This window comes from Formica exsecta, unplaced genomic scaffold (assembly GCF_003651465.1).
Source record: "Formica exsecta isolate Colony F162 unplaced genomic scaffold, ASM365146v1 scaffold34, whole genome shotgun sequence".
In the NCBI taxonomy this organism is placed as follows: Eukaryota; Metazoa; Arthropoda; class Insecta; order Hymenoptera; family Formicidae; genus Formica; species Formica exsecta.
This window is the reverse complement of record NW_021850653.1, coordinates 253,181-279,973: the sequence shown is the minus strand read 5'-3', so window position 1 is coordinate 279,973 and position 26,793 is coordinate 253,181. Positions and strand designations below refer to the sequence as shown.

Below are 26,793 nucleotides of genomic sequence, written 5' to 3'. Positions count from 1 at the left end.
CATTCCTGTTTCTCTGGAAATCGGAACATCTTGTGGACTATTGTGGACATAGTAATCTTCTCATCACTGCCTTTACGGTGTACATAATCAGGTAGGTAAGTTTTTCTAGTCTGATAAGCGGATAATAATATCGCAAATCTAACTGAAGAAAGATCTCTTCTTGTTAAATTTTCACGTTTGTTTGAAAAATTTGATACAATTGACCAATCCAATAGGTTCACCGTATTGAGTCTCGTGTCGGAGCCTTGGTGGTCCCTAATCACGGAGGCTTTAGAAGTATTCACCTTAGGAATAATGTGGGTTACTGCCATTCTCTATCTGAGACATTTGGTACCGCGTCATTTGACTGTGACTGCCCAAGCGCTGCCTGTGATAGCTCACTTTTGCGTCGGTATGTCGCCGCTTATAACGTACGTTAACGGTTGATAGGTTTGAATTATATTGATTTTTCTATGCGCAGGCCGGTGCCTCGGAGCCGTTGTCGGTGCTTATATCAATTTTGGTGATGAGGACATCGTAGAATCGTTGAGATTTGTGTATCGTTGTATGGCGATAGCGGCGGCTGTCGTTGCCGGGCTGTATTTCATTTTGTATCACGGTCTACTGAAACCGAGATGTCATGCACACACCATTCAAGGTCCCCGTCAGCCTCCCACGATTGTGCAAGGTAAATGATATTCTATTATACGTAATGCTTAATTAAACTCATCGCACTCTGTCTAATGTATGCATCGCAATTTTAACTTTGCAAGCTGCCATAAAAGACTACGAATTGAGTAAGTGATCAAACACGATCGAGATTTTCGACTTCGTGTTCTTCGAAATACATGTACATATTTTATGTGTGTTATCTCTAATAACGTTTCTTTTTAAAACGTGGAAATCTTCAAAACTGTCTTCTCTGATTTTGACTATCCGTCACGATCGGAAAGATCAGTTCTGCGAATTTCCGCGGAATATTCTTTCTTCTCTGCATGGATCATGAAGAACTGTCTGTCAATTGTTTCCGTGAATTCGCGCTATATTTCTAATTTTCATCGTTTCCATAATTTTTTTTTTTATAATTTTCCAAATACAGCGATGAACGGAAACGGGAATTACATGCCGCTGAGGGTGTATCATAACGGAATGGGCAAAAAAGGTCAATTTCGATACTGAGAAGTGATATATGAGGACGAATGAGGAATTTTAAGAATGACGCTGCAACTCATGAACTTCAGGAGTGACGAATTGCCGATGACATGCTCTCATGTGTATTTTCGTTGCATCGCATTTATGGTTAATTTCTAAATCGACTACATTATCATTTTTCTCTACTTCTTAATGTTATTTATATGAGAACCATTATATTATAAGGATCATTACTTGCTCAAGTACTTTCTATGAGCTATATCATCAGTTTTTACATTTCTAATTATAAAAGGGTAAGTAGCCATACAAACTTTTTTGCGTATCACAATAATAAAAAGCGAAGTAGAACTTCTCTTTATGTGCAAACGTCCAAAAAAAGCAACAAGTGACTATAATACTTTTTTAGTTTTTTATACTGTAAATTCATTTTTTGTACAATCACTATGTTCGTAAAACTATCAAGATACGAATAGACGAAAAACTTTCTATAATGAAAAATCATTACAAAGACTTACATACATCTTTACATGTAACATAAATCGAATAAATATCGATATGCTAAAGGTAAAACGTCTACTTGACCAATGTTATGTTTTTGTGAGTTGATATATATGTATACAAGAAAAATAAAATAAAAAATATGGGAAGAATAATGATCGCTGTAATTGTTATTTTAAAAACAATTACATCCTGCATTGACTATTCATATTAAATTTATTCAGATGGAGCAGACCTTGAACAAAGTTCTGTTCTGTTTATCAAAACGTTTACGGCCAAAAGAAAATATGTTTTCTGACCTAGTCGTAAGGCGCTCTCTCCTTCTCTTTTTCTTCCCTCTCCCCCTCTTTTATTATATAAACTATATTAAATCTAAAATAATCTCTAACTTATGTATTATATAAAACAATTTATTTGTTTCGTACACTTATTCTCTCAAAATTTGCGTACATATATGTACGCATGGCTCACAAATACACGCAAGTATCTATGAATAGATATAATACATACATATTCGCGTACAGATGCATCGTTCAACGATTCGCTGCGCATATCAGGCAATAATATAATAATAATCAACCCCCTCACCCCCCCAAAAGCGTATCTTACTTATATGTTCTTTATACAGAACAACAGGTTCTTACGTGTACAAATGTATGTAAATTACATATAATCACACTGTAATGCAAATTACATATTTTAAAAATATGTAAATTAAAATGCGCACATATTTTGCTATTTTAATGATAAAAACAAACAAGAATAAAAAATTGTCTTTTCTTTCCAATAAATATAATTATATTTTATGCATTATTTCAGACTTTGTGCCATCTGTAGACTATATAAATTGAAACAAGAATAAATTCTCTTCTATGTATCGAAAAAAATGTATACAAAATGTATACAAAAAATTCAGCATTTGATTCGTAATAAGAATATAAAATTATATCATTAATTATTATCAGAATAGTAATACGCGAAATAAATTTTCAATCAGTCTGTAGCATAAAAAAGGCGTCTCACATTTAATTTAAGATTTCATTAACAGAACTACCTTTTTTAAAAATATTGAAGAATTCAGATATCAAAGGATGTCAATATAACATATACTATATTTAATTTCTTCAATGTTTCAACTCTTCCGCTACAAGTTCAATATCTTAGAACTTCTTTTTCGAGATAATATTAAATTATTGTAAATATATCTCTTTGTTCAATAATGGAAATTGCGATTGTGATCAAGGTTTATTATTATTATTATTATTTCCTACAAGGATTCGAGACAAATAGAGAAAATTGGTAAAAGTAACGATAATATATACATCAAATAAGCAATCAGTTATACAACTGCAAGAATAATATTGTATTGGTAATTTATAGAGAGCTTATTTCCTAAAGCATATGCCAAAAAGTTAACTCTTTGTAAAAAGTTTATTGTTCATCTATAATACTTAACATATCCAGGAGAATACATCCTTAAAAAAAATACGAAATAGGCTTAATTTCTTTTGGAAACAAGCTCTTTATTTATGTGATGTTATTCCTACGTCAGATATCTCTACAATTTAAGAATAAAATATTATATACAACTTTTATACAACATAAAGTATTTCTGACACATCAAAATTTGTTTAAAAAATGAAAAAAATGGAAATGAAAAAACGCGGTTTCATGAATTGCAAATTAATTTCAATCATTAGAGTTTGATGTAAAACTGCACATTGATAAATAATACCTCTCATTAATTATCGATAATAGTATAATCGTCATTTCCCTTTGAAGTAGATGCTTCCATATTTACCGTATTACTAACAATTATACTCGATTTTGCATCTTTATTATTTGATATTATTGATGTCGTTTCTCCATCTGTTGTATTATCGTGAGTTTTTTGTAATTTCTCATCGAGTAATATCATTCCTTGTATTCTGATATTTTTTGTTTCTTGTATCCTAATATCAGAATCTGTTTCATTAAGAATTTTTTGGTCATCATTACCAATTGTGCTTTTCAATGTATCAGTTATGTCGTTCATTGCTATAATATGATCACTCAAATCACTTTTCTCACTTTTTTCTTGTTCACAGATTTTCGATTCATCAGTAGATATGATATCAGGTGAATCGGTATTTTGAAGTAAATGCGAAATAAATGGTGAATTTGTTTCTATCAACTCTTGAAACGGTATTTCATCTGAGTCTGCCAAACTTTCCTCTATTTGAATGCCATGATCCTCGATATGTTGCAAATAAAAAATAAACTGTTCCTCATATTTGCCAAAGTTTTTGTCTGGTGCTGTTGGCATTTGTTTCAAGACATTATTGTCTGTTTTTGAATCGTCATTAGATTTTGTCAACATAGAATAAGAAATACATTTCTCATAATCCCTAGGGATGTCGTACACCTGAGTCGCTTTGTCCGCAAACAAATGGATATTATGATCACCGGTGCCACGATGTATAACTGTTTTTTTAGAAAATAATAAGTTTTCAACAATATTGCAACTCTTAATAAGATTGGATGGTTTCTTAATTCGATATTCCGATCCTTCGCAACCGGATTCGGTGTCAGAATCGTTAACACAAGTCATATCTAAAGGAATTTCTACATTTTCTTGGGATGTTAATTCGTTTTCGTCGATCGAAGATGACGTTTGCGTTTCCGTCTTTCGAGATCTCCTCCATCCGTTATATTCGCGCACTATCCTATCGTTGATATCCGCCAACTGGAGGACTGTGCCGCGCATATTCCAACAGAACTTTTTAATCCTCTGTTGCGCTGCCAATTCAACGTCTTGGATCGCGTTATTTAGATCGAAGAAACAATACACTTTTTCCTTCATGTCACTTAAAAGTTTATCGAGTTCTTGACTGTGCGGCAACATCGTCTCACTGAAGGAAGTGACATTCCTTGTCAAAGTCGTGCACATCTCTCGCAAAGGCTGCTCCTCCCTTATGCCATCATCATCGCTATTCTCCCAAGTAAGAGCAACAGGTACCACCTTGTTAAAGGAAATATCTACAACGTCTATGTCATCATCCCCATTGATCGTCGAATTATTTTGCTGTTCAACGACCTTTGGCTCGTCGTCGGAATCGCTGTCGAGATCAATTATGTTTGGAGTCAACGTTAAATCCACTTTTCTTGGCTTTGGAAGAAGAAAGAGTGATCTACCACGCTTGTCTGTTGGATTGGGTATAGACACCATTGTATTTTGTGGAGATTGAAGCGACTGCGGCTGCTGATACGAAGTTGATGATTGTATTGGCGGTGGCGGCGCCTGATACGAAGTTGGCGATTGTATTGGCGGCGGAGGTGTCTGATACGAGGTTGACGACTGCATCGGCGGCGGCGGCAGCGGTAATGCCGGAAGAATCTTCCGATTCCGAGAGTTCACTGTAGCGGATGTTCGTATATAAGTGTTGGATCCTGCGCTGTTCATAAAAGTCGTATGGTACAAAGAAGGCTGTTGCAGTACATTAGAATCGTATCTCGATGGTAATGAAGTATTCGAATTTATCACGCTAGGCGACGGAAGGACGATACCCTCTGATGAACTGATTGAGCTTTCGCAATTCGTCATAGACTGCGATGGGCCGGTTAAGAACGAAGATGGACGAGGTCTAATGGGGATCGGCATAGACTGTATTTTCGTAATGATTGGTTTGATTTTGCCGTTTGGATTGATTCTAACGGGCAATTTGATGTTCTTTAATTGTTTACGTTGTATAGTGTGTACCGGTAATCCATTAGTATCATGTTCAAGTACATATGCCTCGTCTTCCTCTTCGGAATTGGATTCTAGTCTTCGACGCTTACGTCTTCTCCTGCGCGGACAACACGGTGATTCATCCAAATTCATCTTTCTTTCGATCTCTGCGGCGCTTAATTTCTTGTCATTTTTTAGTATCCTAAAATACATCAAAGATATTTTGATTCTTACAATGAAAAATGACATAACTTGACGAAAATGAATGTATTTCTAATATTGTGCATATTCTATTGTGTATATTCATACAACAATACCTTGTCATTGTCTGTACATGTTCAAGTAGAGCCCAGCATACAGCCCTCGCGCTATACAAATCGCTCGGATTGCATACAAAACATTTCCATTTTTCGTCTGCTTCAATTTTCTTTCTTACCAAGGATGTAAAATTTCTTTTTATACATTTATAACAGAATGTATTGCTGCAGTATGAGCAGCAATATAAATTGCCACCATTTGCGCACCATCTACAAAACATGTCTGTAGCGTCATCACCTGAGAATGTAACAAAAACATAAATCAGCATATATGAAAGCACGCATCCATGAATGAAGATAAATACTGAGTATAATGTAAAAACTCTATAAAATACAATTATTACATTACCCTGCTCAAAAGTACCATCCCCATAAAATTCACGACAATTTGCGCATAACAATGTGCGAAGCACAGGATGTTCAGACATGTTATCAATCTGAGCTGGAGCAGAACCAATATGCATATCACAAGCTGTACAATGAAGTCTACGAAATCGTACAGATGCAATATCTAAAAGAATTGAGTATCTATATTATAACATACAACTCCTGTGGTTAAAAGAGGAGCATTCATTGATCTCTTATATAATTTGTATTCTTTTTATAATAAATTTTAATTTTAGAATGCAAATAAAAAAGTGAAAAACTAGGCTATAAACTAAGAATTATTCGTTACAAATAAAAAATTTTCTTGGGGAAAGAGAGAGAAAGCTGACCATTGCCAAACATAAGCTTGTAGAAATTGCTCTCTTCCTGAGAGATCGATCTGGCATCTGTACTGGTCGTGCTGGATGTCTGGTCCCTCCCTGGTGTCACTGGAAGACAAATAGGTTAGAGCATCGCGCATCGAAATTACCCGGGTGCGAGAATCGCGCATCGCCACCTCCTCACCGTTCTCCTTAACATCCGCCTCCTCCTTCACCTGTACCTCGAGCATGCTCGAGATATCCATAGTGTTTGTTTGCAGATTCGCCGACCGTCAGCAGGCGCTCGTTCCAAAACAACACCGCGGCCACCGCGGCTATTGCGCCGCCATTTCCCCACGAAAGCGCGAAGCACGATGCGCGACAGCGCGATCGGCCTTTGTGGATTGTGGAACGGCTGATAAAGAGATGCAAGTTCGTTCGACGGTTCGACCACCTTTCTCGCGATTGCTCGCGATTCTGCTAAAGAAAAAAATTCTGATTCTGACGGAATCGGAACATCGGGAAAAGAGAGAGAGAGAGAGAGAGAAAAAGAGAGGGGACAGTTCCCGTTCACCGAAACGTGGCGTTAGTTTCCGAAATGGAACTTTGCTTTCTCCGCATCTAACATTCATCAAAGCACTGTATGCTATCATGAGGACGAATCGTAGAATAACTTTATTCAATGGGACGAATGGATTTTTAACAATCGTCCTATTCATACAAATTACAAGAGTAACAGGATGATTGAAACGTGTCATGTATTGAACTATCCATGCATATTATTGTAAAGTCCTAAAAAAACGTGTGTATATACAAGATGATTTGATAGATAGATATATGTACATAATGCTAGAAATGTATTCGTAAAAATTAATTCATTTCTAATTCATCTGTCTCTCTTGCAGAGATCACCTGATTCGAGGGTCAAGGGCCAAGCTGGAGTCTAGAGTGACTCTGACCTCTGACTCCAAACTCCACAATACTGTGGATGTTACTTTGGAAACGCTTTGTTTAAAAATGGCGCACATTTACGATTTGTTCTCGCGAGAGAAAATCTCGCGGAGCACGCAACACACAATTATCTTGCGAGAATGGACGAGGAAATGGCGAAAAATGCGTCGCTCGACAAAACAGCGCGGAAACTTACCGATGATATGCAGAATATGTCGAATTATAAAGCCCTTTATAACGAGATACAGGTGAAAGTGGTTGAATATCAGACCAACTGGCTGTTGAATATCGAGTAAAAATAATTTCGGGATTGTCTATTTTGTTCGCAGAGAATCGTCGCCTTGCCCATCGTAGACAAAGATGATTTCAAGAACTCATTAGTCACAGCGCTGAAAAATAACGGCTTGGAGACGGAAATCAGAAACACCGTGTTTCACTGGGCACGATCGCGGGTACATAGTTGACGCTTCAATTTACAAAAATTTCTTTATAAGAAATGGAAATTTTTTTATAGGGTTCACTGCATTCTCGATCAGTTTCACATATACAAGTGGCTGATCTGAGTTACTTAAAAAAAACTCAAATTCAATGGGAACGACGTATTCAAAAATCATTGAACTCGACTTGCAATGAATTAAATATTCCGCTGGCTCGTATAAGACTTACTGCCGATAGAGACGAATTGGCGGAGAAATGGAATGAATTGAGTACTTACGACATCGGTAAATTAATTTCAAGTTTGCAAATAGAATATAAATTCTTTTTGTGAAATTACTTATATAAGATATGAGTTAATATATGTTTCATAGAGAGAGGAAATATTACTTTCAGATTTATCACAATATCGGCCATTGTATGCGCCAAAGGATTTTTTGGACGTACTGTTCTCAATACGCGATCCTTCTTTTAAAAAGCAACCGTGTGTATATATATAAATAATCTAAATAATTATTTAAATTTGTCTATATATAAATTAATCTCTATATTTCTTAGAAAATAAAAATATATGTCATCAAAAGTTTTTTATATAAAAATATTTTAGAGATGAACTAAATTGGGATTTCAGTCACATACAAATTAGTGTAAAAACACTTGCGCAATTGGTACGAATTTTACAGTTACGTCTCTGTAATTTATAATTTATGTAATTATACATATCGAACTTGTTCTCTTCATATAGAGACGTATGTATTCAGGATTAGCACAGGGAATGCCATTACTTGGTGTAAATCCCGATATGCCAGCCACAGAAAATTTTCAAAATTTAGAAGCCGAACGAACGCATATTGGGGAAAAAGTATTGAATTCGAATCATGCTCCAATTGCTCAAGAATTTCTTAAAAGGGGGTCTCCACGAGCATTGCGCGGTCGTCTCTGGTCGCTCGTTCTCGGATCTGTTATAAAAGATAATGTATGACTAATGTATTAGGGATTATTTATCTCATGATCATGAGATGTAGATAATTTTCTTTTTTAGGACATAGAATATTACGAAGAGTTGAAAAACATGGTTTTGCAATATGATATTGTCGTAGACAAGTTGATAATAATGGTGACTTTTGTACTTTTTTCTTAAATTATATTATCTTTTTAAATAAAACAAAGAAATCATATATTGATATCGCTGTAGGATGTACAATTAACAGCAAGAAATGACGATCAATATTTTGTATTTGAAGATGTCTTGTATAAGACAATGTTATGCTTCTCAAGAGATTCCGAAATACTTGCACCAGTCACAACTGACAGAAGCGCTGGTGGTCAGGTGATCCATGCAGTTTTGCAAGGAAAACCAGCAACATTAGAAAATACTTTAGTCTTTCCACCAAGTGGTGTTATCCCATTTCATGGGTTCACAATGTATGGTAAGGAATTGCAGGAAACTTTTGAATTTAATTATTTAATTGTTACATCAATTTTTTTATGCTAGCTACACCATTTTGTTATTTATATGACAATCCCTGTACCATGTATTATACCTTTCGTGCATTCTATCTGAGATATTGGTTTCGTTTACACACTGTGTCAAGTCATGAACAAGGTATAGTTGCTCTCTGTTTACTCTTTGAACGATTACTGCAATGCCATGAACCACAGTTGTGGATCCATTTCAAAAACTTACACATTCAACCGTAAGTTAATTTTTATATCTTCTCCTGTATTTTTATTTATATAATTTATTAATTCAATATATGTATATGCTTTTAGTATAAGAATAGTTTTCAAATGGCTTATGAGAGGTTTCAGCGGTCATTTACCACCTGAACAACTATTATATCTTTGGGATTTAATTCTGGGTTATGATTCTTTGGAAATTATACCCCTATTAGCAATGACGATATTAAGTTTTCGAAAAGAAAATTTACTGCAAGTTAATACCCAACAAAATGTGGAGGTATAAAAATGATTTTACTGAAATACATGGGGTATGTTGTGTATTCCTATATATTTAACATTTATATATGCGTTTTCTTATTTTCAGGCTGTGTTAGCAGACTTATCCTCGCTAAAAGTGATGCCTCTACTGCAGCTAGCTCTTCTTAAAGAATAATACCATTTTCATTATGCATAAAAAATCACATTGTTACAGAATCTGTAAATTCTTACATGATATTTCTCTTTTATCCCACGTATATATCTTACATTCAGTGATTTTATTCATGAAATATCGATATCGGAATATAAATGTATAAACATTACATTACATGTGGAATAAATAGTAGACATTACTTGAACTTTATATCGCTAATTTTCAAACCTATATTGAGCAATAACAGTCTAAGTACGATCCGAAAATAATCGCCGATATCTACGATGTCCGACAGTGCGACTTGAAATAATGTCATCGCGTGGGAGGGATAAAAGGTCGCCGATGTCTTGAAGGGGGAAAAGTGGAGGGGGAATTTTCCTGTTTCCGGCTGTCAACCGTACAGCGTACAGCTTGATAGAGCAGCGTAGAGCATCAACGTCTGTGGTCCGCCGTCTTGTCGCGTTTATCGCCGCTATATTTCTGTGAAAAATTTCGTAAAGAAAACGCGAATAAAATATTGACTTCGTGCGTGAATGCGCCTCGATTTGCGGATCGTGAGTATCCCGCTTTCGTCGCGTCGCTCTGACAGCGTCGTTACAGCGGCAACGGGCAACGCCGAAGCGGCGATCTACAGCCTACAGCCCCACATCGAACGAAGGGTAGGGTGGTTCTCTCACCCCCAAATTATTAGTCATGCACGGCGGTTTGCTCGGCGGCGCCGAACGCCGAACGAGTGTCGCGTCAGCGTTGTTCGCTCGTTCGACGCGATCTCAACAAACGCTGTGCTTGACAGTGTCGATTTCTCCCTGCCATTATCCGCGCCGAGAGCAACGCCCAGCGAATTATTCGCATTTGTGTTCGAGTGATTGCATTCCTTTGCGCAAAATCTACAGTTGCGAGAGTTTTTTTCTATAAAAGTTTTCGGTAACGCTCATCTTCGTTTTGTCAAAGCTGTATTCGCGTATACGCCTGAAAAAATCCCAATATTTCCTACATATGCTTATCACAAGTGCTTTATCTCCGATTTAATAAACATATTTATTACCTATTAAAAAATTTTAACGAGATATAATATGATACATATTTTCTTCAGATTACATGATTTAAGCAGAGTGTGGATATTTGAATTAAGTTAGCGGCATTAAAGATGGCTTGGCGTTTCAAGGCATCCAAATACAAAAATGCCACACCTATTGTTCCCAAGCCAGAGGCTTGTATTAGAGATATTTCTGTGGGATCATATCAAACCTATGGGAATAACATAACAGCATCTGCGGCATTTATGGCATTCAATGTTGATCATAATGGTACAAACTTGCATTTATCTACAATAAATGTATTCTTTGTTAAATTTAATTTATTTAATTTCCAAGTTACTTGTTTAAATAATGTTTCTTCCTTTTTACAGGATCCAGTTTAGCAGTATTGCCACTGGAGGATTGTGGTAGAAAGAGCAAAACTATGCCACTACTTCATGCACATGCGGATACTGTGACAGATATGGATTTTTCTCCGTTTTATGATGGCTTACTTGCAACTGGTTCTCAGGATTGTCTTGTAAGTGTCTTGATGTTTTATATTCTCAGCAAAATATAAGTTGTAAGAAATATTATTTAGGATTTGCATTTTTCTACAGATTACATTAACCCTGTTTGTAAAATTAGGTAAAGTTATGGCATATCCCGGAAAGCGGTTTGGAAGAATCCTTGTGCAATCCAGAATGCACATTCTCACATCGTCAACGAAGAGTGGAAGCAGTATGTTGGCATCCTTCTGCTGAACATCTTCTGACCACCGCATCATTTACCAATCTCTCACTCTGGGATGTTCTTTCTCAACAAGAGCTATTCTGTAAATATTTTGAAACTTTATTGGTATTCGCATTTTATTTTATTATTATTGAAATTAATTTTATGGTATTACAGCTAATAGTGACCACACAGAAGTAATTCAGTCTGTAAGTTGGAAGCAAGATGGTATCGTTTTGGCAACATCTTGCAAAGACAAGCAATTGAGGATCATAGATCCGCGCGCATCTGCATGTATCGTAAACTCATGCTCGAGTCACCAAAGTATCAAAGATTCCAGAATAGTTTGGCTAAATAGCGACAGAATACTCACCACAGGATTTGATGCAGCAAGATTGCGTCAAGTTTTCATTAGGGATTTGAGGCATCTGAATGAGCCAGTGAAAACATTGGAATTAGATTGTAGCACTGGGTAAATATATGAGTCCCTTTAATTCACAGATTTATTTTAAATTAACTAATATCGATAATTGTTTATATGTAACGTTATATTTTGTAGTATCTTGATGCCGCTTTTCGATCCTGACACAAATATGCTCTTTCTGGCTGGAAAAGGAGACACTACTATTATGTACATGGAAGTCACAGATAAAGATCCTTATCTAGTAGAAGGAATTCGTCATAGTGGCGAACAAACTAAAGGAGTTTGTCTGGTTCCTAAACGGGCATTGAATGTAATGCAAGCTGAAGTTAACAGACTATTACAACTCACTTCTAATATGGTGATTCCAATCATGTATCAAGTTCCACGAAAAGTAAGTTGTACTAAATATTGTCTATATGAAATATATATTATGCCATATGTAATATATATCTAAATATTTTATAATTTAATTTCAGACATATAGAGATTTTCATGCAGACATTTATCCAGACACGACTGGATGCATTGCTCAAAATAACGCAGCAGCATGGATTAAAGGTCATAATGCATCTGTACCAAAGATATCACTGGACCCTGCTAAAAGAAACAAAGGCGAAGAACCGATTACTGTAAGTAAACATTTTAATAACTGTTGTGGATGTGTTCTAATATCGATCTTAATATTGTACACATTTGAGATAGTTTTCATCATTAAAAAGATTAAAACACATATATTATTTAATCGTATTTGTAAATATTGATTGTATGATTATTTCAAATTTATATCATTTATCATTGTGCATGCTTTTCATTATAAGAATTTATTTTTTTGCATTATATCCTATTTGCTTTATAATAACTGGATATTGAGGATAAACATTGGATTGTGATATGTCAATGTATATTTTTACTTCACACATACAATGTTTCTTTAGTTGGTATACTTTTAAGTGGATTTTGCTATATTCTAAAATTCTGGAATAAATAAAAAGAAATCAATTTGATGATATATTTATTTTATACAGAACATAGTTATCTTGTATAAAGTGTTACACAACATAATTTTTTTTTAAATTGCTTGCTAACTTATACCAGCTGGTTTTATGTAATAAGTGTTTGCAATGTGTTTTCATGATTATATGGAGTGCTATAAATTTTAGTATGGCTGCTAAGAAAAAATATTACCTATATATTATGAATATAAGATCAGTAGAAAATATAATATAAGCATATTTTATATTTATTTTTACTATGGTCTCCATATTTGATCTCCTTTCTTTGCAGGAATTTATATTTATTAAATCATTCAGTTACTGATTATGCTGTTACTTTATTTTGCGCTTTTTAATTGCTTTTTCTATGTATTCCATATATATTTTTTTTCACGTTTCAGATATCCAATATATGTTTTATAATTTATACATTAGTACCATTCAAAATATTATTCCTGGCACGTGTAATATAAGTGGCAATTGATGTTGTAGCTTATTCTACAGCGTAAGTAATAGTACGAAATGTGTAAAAACATTTGTATTGTTTCTATGCATAGTCAAAAAGTAGACTTTTTTTTCTTAGCTTTGAACAAATTTGATTAAAAGATTTTAAGTTTTAGTTATTTAGAAGCTTATACATGTCTTCTGTATATTTTTGTCTATACTGTACAAAAAAATGCGAGTTATGTGTGTATAAGTGTGTGTAAAAATGTGCGAATGTGTTGCTAAATTGTTCTTGTCGCAAAATTATTACGTCGAATGCAGAAACATATCTCAAAAGTGCAAAATCGGACAGTGTAGTTTGATTTGCATGCGATTTGCGATCATTAAGGAATTTACCGTACCTCCAGGTACACAAAGGGAACTTAGCAGCACTCAAAGACAATCAACGCGAAATTAAAGTAGAACAAACGAATTGGCAATCGAAATCCTTGGTCATTACCACGCCAAAAGGATTCTCGAAAGTGCAGAGCAACGTGAACGAAAATGACAGTAATATAGAGAACGATACCGAGAAGATCGAAGACACGAAGAAGCCATCCGAGGAAGAAGAGAAGATTAAGATACAAAATGGAGGCGGTCAAGCCGTTCCACCAAAACCTTTACCGAGAGCATCAAGAACTAACAGTATTTCCGAGGAGGAACCAAAACCGGTGGCACGTCCACGTACTTCGCCGAATCCCGGATCAGTAGTTACATCAGTGAATCCTAACGCGATCGGCGGATATAAGGTTGTAACTACAGCTTAGAAAAAAACACGTTATATTTAATAAGAGGGATATCTGATTTCTGTGATATTTTTGTGTGCGGCTAGTTATTCCTATATTACACTTATGCCATCATTGTCATAACATTACTAACAATCATTTCTTTACAAGAACAATTCTTAATGAATCGAAAGAGACGAATCAATATCTTTTCTTTTCTTCTTTTTATTTTTAGCCTCGACTTGGTCCCAAACCGTTCCAAGCAAAATCTAGCAGCCAGGAATTTTCGTTCGACAAAGTCTTCTCTGTACCTGTCGCACCGAATAATGATAATAATACCAATGGTTATCAGAACGAAGTTAACAACGTTGTAGAGCATAACACGGAAGCAGATAAGTCGCCGACTTTTACACCTAATGAGCGTGCGAAGGATGCGGAAAATGGAAAGAGCGACTCTAGCTCCATCGAGGAAGACGCCAATTCGAGCGACTCTGGTTACAAGCCGAAGACACCATGCACCGCGGAAAGGCGCAAAGTATTCGAAACGAAAATGAAGGACGAGTCACCTGAGAATGAGGATGTTGGAAATTTTGAACGTGGTACAAACAGGAGTTCGATCGCCGAGAGACGGCGTCTTTACGAAAGTCGATCCGTATCGGTCACTGATGGGAATTTGGCAGAGAAGGCGATGGGTTCGCCGACTATGTTGAGACGAAGGGATTCCTTTAAGGCGAAGAGTGAAGTGATTAAAGAAGATGAAACAAAAAAGAGCATTCCCATGTTGCGGCAGCAGAGCATGGATCCTAAATTGGAAAAGGTGGAGCCCGTTGCGACACTAGCTTCCAAGAGAACATCGACAGTTTTTGGTGAGAATCGTAACATACTTTGCGAAATTTATTTTCTTGATACTTATTTTTTGATCATTATGCAGGAAGAGTATCCAAGTTTCGGCACTTAAAAGGTACGCCGGGCCACAAATCTACACATATCGAAAATATACGCAATATTAGTCGTCAAATATCCGGCGAGTGTGATGGCTTCCACGGTAAAATAATTTTTTCTTTCTCCAAGACTATAAAATTCTCTATATATTTTAAAAGATATTTCTAAACATGATAAACGAGACGTGATATCTCTACTATATAAATTTGTAGCTAATCCCGATCGAGTAGCTGTACCTTTGAGTGGTCCGGGTGGAAAGATAGCAGTATTGGAATTGAAGAAAACTGGGAGACTACCGGATGGAGTTATGCCAGCATTGGTCCACGGCGCGACCGTAATGGACTTTCAATGGGATCCGTTCGATAATCAGCGATTGGCAGTTGGTAAAGTTTTGAAAATTATAATGAAAAAAGTCTTATTTTGCATATTAAATTTAAAAGAGATTAAGATACATAAATTTTATTTGTTTGCGTTAGCTTGTGATGACGGAATAATTCGATTATGGGAAATACCGGAGTCTGGTTTAGTAGAACCGACAAACGAACCAAAGCATGTTATAGAAGCTCACACTGACAAGATTTATTTGATCAAATTTCATCCATTGGCATCAAACGTTCTCGCGTCTGCTTCGTACGATATGACTGTCAAAGTTTGGGACCTGTCGCTCTTAACGTCTACCGAAACAGCGATTGCAAAGATTACATTGATCGGTCATACGGATCAAATATTTAGTTTGGCATGGTCACCGTGCGGTCAGTACCTTGCTAGTGCATGCAAAGATGGCAAATTACGAATCTACAAACCTCGATCTAGCGACGTTGTCGTGAAAGAAGGGAAAGGTCCAGTCGGTACGAGAGGTGCGAGAGTTATATGGGCGCTCGAAGGCAGATATCTTGTTGTAATGGGTTTTGATAAGTAAGCATAATACAAATAAATATTTATATATAATAAAAAAGATAAAAAAAAATACAGAAAAAGAAATAACTGTATTCTATATATTTCAGAGTTTCTGAAAGACAAATTTACGTATTTAAAGTGGATAATCTAAATACTCCTTTGAACACTGTTGGATTGGATGTTTCGCCTGCCATACTAATGCCATATTACGACGAGGATAGCTCCACGCTTTTCCTAACCGGACGCGTAAGAGATTTTTTTCTGCAATTAAGCATGTTCTAATCGCATGAGAAAAATTTATTGCAATTGTTATATTATTTTTAGGGTGATTCTACAATATATGCATTTGAAGTAACTGAGGAACCTCCATATTGCTGTCCGTTAAGCCATCACAGGTGCAGTAGTTTACACCAGGGTTTGTCATTCCTTCCAAAAAATAAATGTGACGTAGCCATTGTAGAGTTTGCTTCCGCTTTGAGGCTAACAAATAATACAATAGAGCCTTTGAGTTTTACCGTGCCGCGCATAAAGGTACGTACATGATTAAAAAAAAAAAATATGAAATTTTTGGTATAACCAAAAATTAGCTTTATGATATAAAAGTGTGTTAAAATATTTGCTTATTTAAATCAGAGCGAGTTATTCCAAGATGATCTCTTTCCTCCAACTAAAGTTATCTGGAAGCCGACTTTATCTGCGGCAGAATGGTTTAACGGTGGCAATAAACAGCCATCTAGAATAAGTCTCAAACCACCTGGTATGGATAATTGTAAGTAAAAGATACATTATATTGTGAAAATAGGATGATCTGCTCTCGATTATCTGATCACCCGAATTTTTATTCGTAGTAACTGAGAATCAGTCGCAAAGTGCAGTTACTCCTCCTCAAATCGCAAATAAACCAGCCTCGACCCCTTTCGGTATTTCTGCACAACCCTTCAGTAGACTGGGATGGAATCCAAATATTAAAGCGAAACAAGAAGAGGTGAGAGAGCAATAGAATTGATTCACTTTGCATGTACTTCATAAATAAATATTGCTGTGGAAATTATTTATGGCAGAACAACATATATTATTATAGTAAATCAGATTTAATTGAGAAATAAAATTACGATGCACATTTGAAATTGATGTATATAACTTTCTAATGACATATAGTATTGTAAAATGTGTGACAAATTTGTTATATATTAATCATTCCTCGATCTTATTATTGAATGATAAAACGTGATATATTAGATAATACAAAAAACTATTTTGAAAAGCTTTCTCTATAACATTAACATTCTTATTGTACAAGGTATTTTTACTTTCATTCTATATGATATCATGTGATATGTATGTGCCAGATTCAGAAAACTATGAGCCATTTTGTGGGAGATGTTATTCAATGTTCACTGGAACAAGATCATATGGAAGGCGTCGAGGAACATGAATGGGTAGGTATCTCATTTGTTACGTTTTACATTTTTGTTTACATTTTTGTTAAAATAGCTATTTATTTATTATTAATAGCTTAATTTCTCCATTACATTTTAATAATTGCTATGCTATGTCTACTGACACATTGTATATACAATTACTATTTTTATTTAATATTCTTTATATTTTTGCGCGAAAAAATAACTTGTTTTTAAAGCTAAAGTTACATATTTGCATTTTAATAAAAATAGCAGCAGAAAACAGCAAGTTTTGAAATTGAAAGAAAATTTGTATAAAGTTTATTTGTGAAAATTGACGATGATGACTAATATTAAGATTTGTTATTTTAGGACGAGTGAAAATTGAGGACCTACGGATAGATGCAAACTGGTAAAACAAAAATCTGAACGTGGTTGTTGGAGTGCCGTAAATTATTTATAAGTTAAAATTATATATCGAAAATGGCACAAGAACATCGCAGTATTACTGTGTATAGAGAGAAAGGGATGCGAGAATTGTATCTGAGAGATATACTTCCAACAATTTTCTTTTTGAGGAGGTAAGCGATAAGTACAGTGTTTTATATCAATTTATAACAAGTAATACTCATTTTTTCATAAACCTAGCTTAAGATTTTTGTAAACGCATTTTTCAACGCATAGAAAAATAAGAATCCAGGCCTTGTTATAAATATTAATTTAAAATAAAAAAAGTAAAAATTAAAAAGTGAAATGAAGCAAATGACACGAGTGATTTATAATCTTTGACAATGTAATCAATGCAGTATTTGATATACAGTTCAGCATTGATATGAAAATACTGTTCTTATAAAACCAAATACGTGATTATAGCTCTAGTCTCAAATCATTTTTCTTCAACTAATGATTTCTCATACATTTCTAGCTACAAATAATTCTATAGTATTATTATCACTATAGAGATTATATATATATATAGATATAGAATATGCTTATATGTCAAGAGAATTGAAGGAAACTTATATAATACGATTTGACAATAGCTTCTATCCATTTAATGAATATCAGTTTGGAAGTTTAGTGGATGAGTAATTCTTCTTAGAGCAAATATGCTAGTATATTCATTACGCTTTCAGTACCAAGTGTGAACAAATATCAATTTTATCGGAGACAATTATTGACGAGTATTTACTTATTTGCTGGAAATCAAATGTGTGTTAGAATGAAGGATTTTCTGTGTAAATCAGGAAGAAAATTCAAAATATGTGCCATTTGCGAAGTGACAAACATCTAATTTGCCACTAATAGAAAGAAAAAAACTAGTATTATATCAATATTAGGTCTTTAAATGTAATTATTCCTCTCGATGAAGTCAACATTCCTTATTTAACCTATGCTGCACAAGTGCCAGATTTATCTTCATTTCGGTAATGCCAAGTGTCAATAATGGTCTCAATGTATATGTCATTATTATAATCTATCATCGTATATATATATGTGATAATAGAGCAAGCAAGACACTGTCGTCGCAGAATTGTGAAACAGAGGTTTTTTTACGATATTTCATATCCTTATACGCACATATAAAAAAAAGAACATTATACAAGATAACTGATAAATGCGACGCGTAATAGGTATTAAGTCGTAAGCCAATAACTTAATCGTATTGCGAACTGTATTACGTCTCGATTGATGTATTACATTGAGCACTCTGCAAGATTCAAACGATATTAACTTGGAGAAAATGATTGGTCTCCTTTATACTTTTCTTATCAGATAGAATACTATAATTAATAATCGATTGTTTTTGTCTTTTTACACGAATATTTAGATCAGAATGTTTTGTTTTTTTATGTGTTATAGATTACAAAAAGTAATAATGTTACGTATTAATTAAAAAACAAGTTTAAATAATTAGCAATTTATAAATCCCAACATCATTCTTTTTTTGTAAAAAAATTTTTTATTGCGATGAAACTTTTTCACCATATACTATACACATTGGCATATGAATATACTTGAAGATTAATATAGTGCCAAAAATCCATTACCAATGATATTTTTTGTATCTTGCATATTTTAGGTCTATAAGATGTAAGATGTTTCAAAAAGCATTCGAAAGTATTAACAAATTTTCTAAACCTGTGTCAAAGATGAAGAATAAGATAAATTTTCATTAAAATTTATTGTTGCTATTTATATCGTCCATACTTCTGATCTTTATATGAATGAATGAGGAAAATAGATACGACAGTATTAATATTTTTATGTACCTTTTTTATTCGACTATTCGCGCGCGTGTATTAAATATTTTGCACAATTACAATTCAGATTTTTAACTATTTTGCAGTTTTTTAAATCTGTTTATGTGACCAGAGTACGAATAATTGAGCACAATCTTTTACAGCATAAGATTTACGAGATGAAGATCTGATAGGAATGTACGAGACACTGAAAGTTTTTCGCAACTCGATCTTCTGCTCTGTAAATGATCGCTAAATAATTTTATATCATATAGTAATATACCTTTATATCAATCTTATACCATTCATGTATTTCAGCTATAAAATCTTTTTATCAAACATCTTTAATCACATTTAATTCTAATATCCATTTCCAATGTTCTCCGTCTAAACACGTTATATTTCAGAGAGGTATAAAATAAAAAAACTTTTATTAATTTTTTATGTAATTATAATAAAAATTTTTATATTAGAATCATAGACTTTTAGGGAGCAGAACCATTTTTACATCAATTAGTTTAGAAAACGTATATGGAATGTTTTTATTGTGAATAAATGTAACTTTTCATATAATCGTGTGATATATACAATTTTATAATATTTAGCAGTAACTTATGTTTTTCTTTCTTTTATTATTTACGCTATATGCGCAAAAAGATGTAGTCAAAATAAATATACAATATTATATGAATTATTTACTATATCCAACACGATCTCTGGGAATCAATCTGAGTTCCATGCCATGTTTGAGAAATACATTGCCTGAAAACATATACAATTGATCATTGTATATATAAAATAGAGATATCGCAATATATTAGAAAAAAAGGATTACCTGCAGTTTGTTGAGGATTGATTCCTATGCCATCATCTGTAATTATGGCTGATGTAGCTGCTGGCACTCTAAATTCCTCAGCAGCAAATTGTACTACAGCACTAAATGGAGTAACTTCTGGTACACTAAGTCTGCAATTAATGAAATAATACATGCATTTTTTATTTTAGAGATATTAAAAAGAATTGCAGAGATATTAAGGAAATTATATAATGCAAAAAAAAAACCGTGTATATACAAAAGTAAAGATATTTCTCTTATGTAATATTTTCAATATTTCTTAATATAAGAATGTGGTAATATTTTATTTTGTTAACAAGACAGATTTATTTGCAATAGAAGCAATTTATTTAGTCCTTTTTCTTACAAATTTTGTTATACAAAAATAATAATTTGTTGTTATATATAAATCATATATTAAATCTGTAAAGTCAATTCAAAATATCCATTTCAATATTATTCCATATCTCATTATCTGGTTGAGTTTTAACAACAGACATTCTATTGTACACAAGTTCACAAATTACACGAGGACCACTTAATAAAATTTTCATTATCTTACAGAGATGTTTATATTCAAATTTAAAATCTGAGCACCATTTTCCATCTACTAAATACATATTTCGACCAAAATAGAATATTGCATCAATAAAATCTATGCAAAAGCAATTGTCTTGAAGTAATTTTAAAAGTAGTTTCTTCTCAGTATTTGCAAAAGCTACACATATTTCATGATCATAGTGAATTAGCTTTGAACTAAAAATTTGTATAATTAATTTTCTAATTACATCATCATGCGATTCTATTGATAAAAGCACCAGTCTTGAAACATGACCATCATTTAGCATTTTGTTTATACATTTTGCTACTTCACTTTGATCTTTATTAGCTATTGCCATTTGCCATGTCATAATTAATGCCTCATCTTCCATATTAGGCAGTGGTACTCCTAATTCTTCTAAAGACTCTATAACCATATTTGTGGCAAGGGATTTACTTATTACTTGATTCAGGAAAGCATTTAATCTGTCACAACCAAAATGTTGACTGTATAATTTTAGATATTCATCTACTATTTCAGTGGGAATGTAACTATCCTTTAAATAACGTTCTAATAATTTATCACAAGCTTTCTCCAAATCAGAGCACGTGATGTTCCGATTTTGTGGAAATAATTTTCGTTCTGATTTGCAACGCAAATATTCTTCAAATGTCAATATTTTCTTTTCAGCTTGTATTTTTTTAATTGTAACTTCAATGAAATAAGCACAATTAAAAGCTTGTATCATGTTTTCCACAGTCATTTGTTCACTAATGATTGGACTTTGCAGCAGTGTGAGAAACACATCAATAGTCTTAAAAACTTCAGAGTCGACAGCTTGCATTCTATTGTAAGTGATTAAGGCACAAAATTTATCCTAAACAGCCACTTACACTTTATATGGCAGCTTGGGATCAGACGTGAGAGTTATTCTGAAAGTAACTTTGTTCGACCTGGAACATATAATATTTTGTATCAGCACATTGCATTGTATTCTGTGTTCAATAGGAAATGTCAAATTGACAGAACATATGGTTTCATCAAGATTAATGTATGTTCTGGATACATTCGATCTTTCTAATTTAATATTATAAAAATTGTAGAAAGTACATACGCCATAGTTGCTCAACGAATATATTGTATAAAATATGATAAAATAGTTCCAAATGCTATCCAACTGTAAACACTTGTAAATGCTTGCAACTTTCAGTAAGACTTAACCTCTATTTAGGAAAAGTAGGATGAAACAACCATTGGCTACAACTAGAAACCTAACAGCTAACAGCTGCGCGTAAATTGCAACGCACCTACTGGCAACCTCATACAACTATAATTGGACAATCACGATTTGGTATTGCGATGTTACAGATACAGAAATTCTTTAATTATTTTCAGTTTCGCTCTTGATGGTCATAAAATCTATATATTTTTATTAAATACAGCAAGCTTGTCCAACCTGTTTTAAAGTTGACTAAAATGTGATCGACAGACATACATTGACCAATGAGTTGGGCAGACTTGCAAAATACAAAATCTAACATATATATATATACGTAAGATTTAAAATTATTTATTATTAACTGAGATACAAAAGACTCATAGTTTTTTATTCTTTTACATTAAATAATTATGAAATATAAAAGGTCATGAATACAATTTCATATACTTTACACTGAAATGCAACTGTGAACTTGAAATATATCACATTTTGTGTTTTTACATCCATTATAAATAGACAATTTTTTACATATTATGTTACATGATACTTTTGCTTATGTACATTTTTGCTTACTCGCTCGTGATATTCTAAACAGATTCAATAGAGGTACTTTCATAAAAATGTGGAGCTGCTTCCAATAACATTTCTGGTTGAATAACAGTCAAATCCTTCATATAAGTTTTATTTGTTTGCAAAATTTCGCAAAACAATAACCTAGAATAAGATCATAGAATACAAAAATAAGAAAGTCAAATACAAAAAATTCTAATAAATACAAAGAATTTTTCTAGTATTTACCATTGCGGTTGTTGCAGAGTATACAAGCAGCTATTTGGATGAATATATAAATCCTTGTTACCTCGAACTGTTCTGTACACACCTGTATAGTGTAAATATGCCGCTTTAGGAAAAAGACCAGCTGTCAGACACTTGAGAATTTGTTGAACATTTCCTAAAAGATCGACAATAGTTATATTTTCGATCAGAATTTAATAGAGATTACATATCTCTAATTAAATTTAAATTCTACCATTGCAAGAAGTTAGCGAAATGTCCAAACGTTTCAACATCTTATGCATCTGCATGCGAATTTCTGTGGCTCTCCGCAAAGCTTTGTGATTGAGAAAATATTTCTGGCACCAGGCAGGCGTTTTATTCTGTTCAAAAGCTGTATAGACATTTAGAAAAGTAAGAAGATCTCCCTCTTCCACCTCAAACTTGCGATGCGCTATTCTCGCTTTTAGAGCCGCTTGTCCTCCACCGGGTTGTATAAAGATATTTTGTACTTGCAGCATGGCTAATATCGTTGTGATCTCAACAGAACATCCCATTTCACCTATCACCCCCATAAACAAAAAATTTATTGCCTTAATTATAATTTCATCCTATAGCTATATATTTTAGAGATTGAGAAAAGAATTCTGATTTTACTCGATTTGATATTTAAAATAAATTTTTTTCATTATTACCTACATTATATTTTTATGCATTACTCTAGAAACTTAATATAATTGTTAATATAACTGCTTTTACCAGAGACGATTAAGGATTTTGCCAACACTGGTTCCAAAGGCATCTCCGCCATCGTCAAGCCTAACGGTGTCGTTAAATCGCCGTTATTGTCGATTGCACCTAATGCGTAAAGCAACTCTAATCCCGTGACTAAATTCTTGCTTGGCGGCGCAGATGGAAAATTGAATCGCAACACGTTGTCGATGCCCAGTGCTTTCAATTGCAGAATTGCCGGCGCTAAATCCGATCGTTGCATTTCCGGTGGAGTAGCCTCGAACAATCCAGCATAAGCTTCTTCCGTATATAATCTATTATAAGATCGTAAAATATTTTATTATAGCTTCTATAATCACAAGTTTAATCATGATAAAATAATATTATATATCTTAATTACTTATGAAAATGTATGAAACGCATGCAAGTATTTGCTTGTCTCCTTACTTTACCTAAATGCTTTTCCTGTGCGAATGCGACCTGCGCGGCCGGCTCGTTGGTCGGCGGAAGCTTTCGATACGGGTACGATAACAAGACTATTCGTCTGTGTTTCCGCTTCAAACCAGGGTATCTTGACGAAACCGCAATCGATTACTGCGCATTACAAATTCACAGTTACGTTATGTCATCGAGTCAAAAGCGTCGAGTTACTATCTAAAGAAAAAAAGAGTGCATAGCTACCATAAACGATATTTGGAATGGTGATAGACGTTTCCGCAATGTTAGTCGCTACGATAACTTTGCGAGTGTCTTTGGCGACTCTCCAGAACACCTTCAGCTGTTCGGCATTTGGAAGCGATCCGTACATCGGCAATGGAATCAGTTTCTCTGATAAATAATATATATTATTCGTTTCAGAGAAAAGAGAAAATAGACTGTTAATTTTATAAAAAAATCATCAATATATTAAAATTTTCTTTTTTCTCTAACAAGGTGTCGAGTAACTATACAAGTTTTCGGATCTCTCATTACATTGTCACCTTCACAATAAATAATGGGAAATATCAAAATAGCATAAAGAATTAATTTAAAGTATTGCTAAAAAAGATTACAGGTTCGCTAATTGCTCAATCATCCACTTACGTTTACCGTCTTTTATGAGCTTCGCATGTTCCGACAAGAGAGAGACGGCTTGATCGACTTCATCGAGTCCCGTGAGAAACGTCAGGATGTCGCCCGATTCTTCCATTTCATGTATTTTTAGAACGGTGTCTACTACGCCGTTAACGTAATTTGCCACTGGCTCTGTAACACGATATAACCTTAATTAAATAATAGAAGAGTCATGACGATGAATGAGTCGCGAATTGTGTTCTATGTATACCTTTCAAAAAGAAAACATCTACCGGATATAATCGCCCCTCGACGCTCATTATAATAGCGCTATCTTTGCTCGAGTCTTTGGTCGTATTTATATTAAAGAAGTCTCGAAGTTCCTCCGCGTCAACTGTCGCCGATGAGACGATAATTCTCATACTCTTCCGTTTCTGCAACGATTAATTCAAATTTATCGAGTTTCGTGCGAGGGAACTTACATATCTCAATAAATATCTCAGTAGATTTACCCTGATTATTTTTTTCAGTAATCCCATTATAATATCAGTTAAGAGCGTTCTCTCATGCACTTCGTCTAAGATAATAACTGAATAGCTTGTCAATAACGGGTCACTCATTAATTCTCTTAGAAGAATACCCTCTGTCATGTACTATAAAGGGTAATTTACGTCTTACAGTATCTTCATAATAAAATAAATGTTAACTGTAAAATAAACACTGATATTCTGATTTATCATAATATAAATTATACGTGAAATTCAAGTATGAGAGAAAGAACTATGTTCTTTCGCAACAAATTAAAACTATCCTTCCGAGTAAAAATCATATTTGCGTTGTATTTGTCTCACGATATCGCACCTTAATCTTGGTCGTTTCATCGGTATAATCATCGAAGCGTATGCAATAACCGACAGTGGTCCCTAGAATACAATTGCGTTCGTCGGCCACGCGATTCGCTAGAGAGGTGGCTGCGACTCTTCTGGGTTCCGTGATGCCAATCTTTTTTCCGTCTGCGCACCATCCTGCTTCAAGAAGGTACTGGAGGAATAATAAATATAATTTATACATATTGTGCGATATTATTTCGTTTCAAAACATTTTATTATATATCAAAAAATATTAATTGTTTGATGCGTATGCAATAACCGACAGTGGTCCCTAGAATACAATTGCGTTCGTCGGCCACGCGATTCGCTAGAGAGGTGGCTGCGACTCTTCTGGGTTCCGTGATGCCAATCTTTTTTCCGTCTGCGCACCATCCTGCTTCAAGAAGGTACTGGAGGAATAATAAATATAGTTTATACATATTGCGATATTATTTCGTTTCAAAACATTTTATTATATATCAAAAAATATTAATTGTTTGATGAAAATATGGATGATATACATATGTATATTATTGTGTATGTATATAAATTAATTAATTGCTATTACTATATGTATATAGAGGTGAATATATACACCATTAAAAAATTATATTTGTGTAATTCTGGAAAATCTATTGTTACAATATGGGATTTTTTTAGGCAGAGAAGGTACACAGAATGAACACATATTTCAGAAATTGTTTATATAAAAACATCTTATTGTACATTTTTGTTATATAAAAATATACAAGACAAGAATCGGGCCGTTATAATAAAATTCGACGCGGGAAACCTTATATATCTCGAACGCAAACTATCGACATTGATTGTCGGAGTATTGCGAAACTTAGTTTTTTTCCTTTCGTACACGTAACAAGTTTTTGCGAACGTCCATTTTATTCGTGTTGCAGTTAGGTAACACTCTTGGATTAGATAAAAATGCGTAACTGCAATCAATAACTGACCTATTTAAATATAGATACAATGCGATTGTCTTGTAACAATAAAAAAAAAAAAAGAAAAAATTTTCAAATGTTTCTTTGCGAGAACTTTGGCTTTAGTTTAAAAAATGTTTATATTATGCGCATTGAAGG

General features: G+C 33.8%; 7 protein-coding genes across 12 annotated transcripts in view; 3 read left to right on the top strand and 4 right to left on the bottom strand.

Annotated features, from left to right (window-relative positions):
• LOC115238458 overlaps window positions 1-1,781 on the top strand; it is a 19,020-nt gene extending 17,239 nt beyond the window's left edge. For 2 of the 3 annotated variants that reach the window (XM_029812310.1, XM_029812311.1), the window contains 5 exons: window positions 1-91; window positions 216-391; window positions 461-667; window positions 753-776; window positions 1,079-1,781. In XM_029812310.1, coding sequence (XP_029668170.1) covers window positions 1-91; window positions 216-391; window positions 461-667; window positions 753-776; window positions 1,079-1,158 — 578 coding nt within the window. In that variant the 3' untranslated portion in view covers window positions 1,159-1,781. The remainder of the gene's footprint in view (window positions 92-215; window positions 392-460; window positions 668-752; window positions 777-1,078) is intronic. The other variant, XM_029812312.1, reaches the window with a different exon arrangement.
• Window positions 1,782-2,059: 278 nt separating this feature from the next.
• LOC115238457 (FK506-binding protein 5) lies at window positions 2,060-6,685 on the bottom strand. 2 transcript variants are annotated; one of them, XM_029812308.1, is made up of 5 exons: window positions 6,547-6,685; window positions 6,372-6,470; window positions 6,005-6,166; window positions 5,656-5,893; window positions 2,060-5,540 (listed from the first exon to the last, which is right to left on the bottom strand). In XM_029812308.1, the coding sequence occupies exons 1-5, from the start codon at window positions 6,605-6,607 to the stop codon at window positions 3,371-3,373; spliced, it is 2,730 nt and encodes a 909-aa protein (XP_029668168.1). In that variant the 5' UTR covers window positions 6,608-6,685; the 3' UTR covers window positions 2,060-3,370. The 2 variants fall into 2 exon arrangements, with proteins under 2 accessions (XP_029668168.1, XP_029668169.1); XM_029812309.1 differs by having other exon boundaries at window positions 6,005-6,141; window positions 6,547-6,590.
• Window positions 6,686-6,913: 228 nt separating this feature from the next.
• LOC115238460 (TBC1 domain family member 19) lies at window positions 6,914-10,018 on the top strand. Its single transcript, XM_029812313.1, has 12 exons — window positions 6,914-7,143; window positions 7,247-7,540; window positions 7,622-7,744; window positions 7,807-8,014; window positions 8,124-8,211; window positions 8,335-8,395; window positions 8,473-8,703; window positions 8,770-8,844; window positions 8,923-9,157; window positions 9,223-9,424; window positions 9,501-9,687; window positions 9,775-10,018. Exons 2-12 carry the CDS (start codon window positions 7,433-7,435, stop codon window positions 9,841-9,843), a joined length of 1,587 nt encoding a protein of 528 aa, XP_029668173.1. The 5' UTR covers window positions 6,914-7,143; window positions 7,247-7,432; the 3' UTR covers window positions 9,844-10,018.
• A 134-nt stretch (window positions 10,019-10,152) lies between these two features.
• Window positions 10,153-19,363, top strand: LOC115238456 (coronin-7). 3 transcript variants are annotated; one of them, XM_029812304.1, is made up of 18 exons: window positions 10,153-10,481; window positions 10,916-11,129; window positions 11,231-11,379; window positions 11,487-11,673; window positions 11,748-12,042; window positions 12,130-12,385; window positions 12,471-12,623; window positions 13,838-14,218; window positions 14,430-15,060; window positions 15,126-15,239; window positions 15,349-15,519; window positions 15,613-16,051; window positions 16,141-16,279; window positions 16,358-16,564; window positions 16,667-16,802; window positions 16,882-17,018; window positions 17,383-17,472; window positions 17,806-19,363. In XM_029812304.1, the coding sequence occupies exons 2-18, from the start codon at window positions 10,970-10,972 to the stop codon at window positions 17,812-17,814; spliced, it is 3,654 nt and encodes a 1,217-aa protein (XP_029668164.1). In that variant the 5' UTR covers window positions 10,153-10,481; window positions 10,916-10,969; the 3' UTR covers window positions 17,815-19,363. The 3 variants fall into 3 exon arrangements, with proteins under 3 accessions (XP_029668164.1, XP_029668166.1, XP_029668165.1); XM_029812305.1 differs by lacking the exon at window positions 10,153-10,481 and adding an exon at window positions 10,517-10,746; XM_029812306.1 differs by lacking the exon at window positions 13,838-14,218.
• Window positions 19,364-20,189: 826 nt separating this feature from the next.
• LOC115238464 (ubiquitin-fold modifier 1) lies at window positions 20,190-22,341 on the bottom strand. The gene is made up of 4 exons (XM_029812319.1): window positions 22,167-22,341; window positions 21,946-22,005; window positions 20,512-20,642; window positions 20,190-20,438 (listed from the first exon to the last, which is right to left on the bottom strand). The coding sequence occupies exons 1-4, from the start codon at window positions 22,169-22,171 to the stop codon at window positions 20,368-20,370; spliced, it is 267 nt and encodes an 88-aa protein (XP_029668179.1). The 5' UTR covers window positions 22,172-22,341; the 3' UTR covers window positions 20,190-20,367.
• LOC115238463 lies at window positions 20,775-21,921 on the bottom strand. Its single transcript, XM_029812318.1, has one exon. The coding sequence runs from the start codon at window positions 21,894-21,896 to the stop codon at window positions 20,943-20,945; it is 954 nt and encodes a 317-aa protein (XP_029668178.1). The 5' UTR covers window positions 21,897-21,921; the 3' UTR covers window positions 20,775-20,942.
• A 255-nt stretch (window positions 22,342-22,596) lies between the features above and the next one.
• LOC115238467 (probable ATP-dependent RNA helicase DHX35) lies at window positions 22,597-25,901 on the bottom strand. The gene is made up of 10 exons (XM_029812321.1): window positions 25,692-25,901; window positions 25,343-25,483; window positions 25,102-25,264; window positions 24,861-25,022; window positions 24,459-24,605; window positions 24,230-24,371; window positions 23,805-24,091; window positions 23,302-23,607; window positions 23,070-23,223; window positions 22,597-22,985 (listed from the first exon to the last, which is right to left on the bottom strand). Exons 1-10 carry the CDS (start codon window positions 25,899-25,901, stop codon window positions 22,859-22,861), a joined length of 1,839 nt encoding a protein of 612 aa, XP_029668181.1. The 3' UTR covers window positions 22,597-22,858.
• Window positions 25,902-26,793: the final 892 nt, after the last annotated feature.

Bases quoted from the DNA above. Each gene is read 5' to 3' on its own strand.
- LOC115238457 (XM_029812308.1), bottom strand. From the start codon at position 6,607: ATGGATATCTCGAGCATGCTCGAGGTACAGGTGAAGGAGGAGGCGGAT. The intron at 6,471-6,546 runs GTGAGGAGGTGG...TTTGTCTTCCAG, and splicing joins GGCGGATGTTAAGGAGAACG to TGACACCAGGGAGGGACCAG. The intron at 6,167-6,371 runs GTCAGCTTTCTC...CAATTCTTTTAG, and splicing joins CAAGCTTATGTTTGGCAATG to ATATTGCATCTGTACGATTT.
- LOC115238460 (XM_029812313.1), top strand. From the start codon at position 7,433: ATGGACGAGGAAATGGCGAAAAATGCGTCGCTCGACAAAACAGCGCGG. The intron at 8,015-8,123 runs GTAAATTAATTT...TATTACTTTCAG, and splicing joins ATTGAGTACTTACGACATCG to ATTTATCACAATATCGGCCA. The intron at 8,845-8,922 runs GTGACTTTTGTA...ATATCGCTGTAG, and splicing joins TAGACAAGTTGATAATAATG to GATGTACAATTAACAGCAAG.
- LOC115238456 (XM_029812304.1), top strand. From the start codon at position 10,970: ATGGCTTGGCGTTTCAAGGCATCCAAATACAAAAATGCCACACCTATT. The intron at 11,674-11,747 runs GTAAATATTTTG...ATGGTATTACAG, and splicing joins TTCTCAACAAGAGCTATTCT to CTAATAGTGACCACACAGAA. The intron at 16,280-16,357 runs GTAAGAGATTTT...TATTATTTTTAG, and splicing joins CGCTTTTCCTAACCGGACGC to GGTGATTCTACAATATATGC.
- LOC115238463 (XM_029812318.1), bottom strand. From the start codon at position 21,896: ATGCAAGCTGTCGACTCTGAAGTTTTTAAGACTATTGATGTGTTTCTC.
- LOC115238464 (XM_029812319.1), bottom strand. The intron at 20,643-21,945 runs GTAAGTGGCTGT...CATTAATTGCAG, and splicing joins CCCAAGCTGCCATATAAAGT to ACTTAGTGTACCAGAAGTTA. The intron at 20,439-20,511 runs GTAATCCTTTTT...ATATGTTTTCAG, and splicing joins CAATCCTCAACAAACTGCAG to GCAATGTATTTCTCAAACAT.
- LOC115238467 (XM_029812321.1), bottom strand. From the start codon at position 25,901: ATGTATAAATTATATTTATTATTCCTCCAGTACCTTCTTGAAGCAGGA. The intron at 24,372-24,458 runs GTAGCTATGCAC...TGTAATGCGCAG, and splicing joins CATTCCAAATATCGTTTATG to TAATCGATTGCGGTTTCGTC. The intron at 24,092-24,229 runs GTAAAGTAAGGA...ATCTTATAATAG, and splicing joins CGCACAGGAAAAGCATTTAG to ATTATATACGGAAGAAGCTT.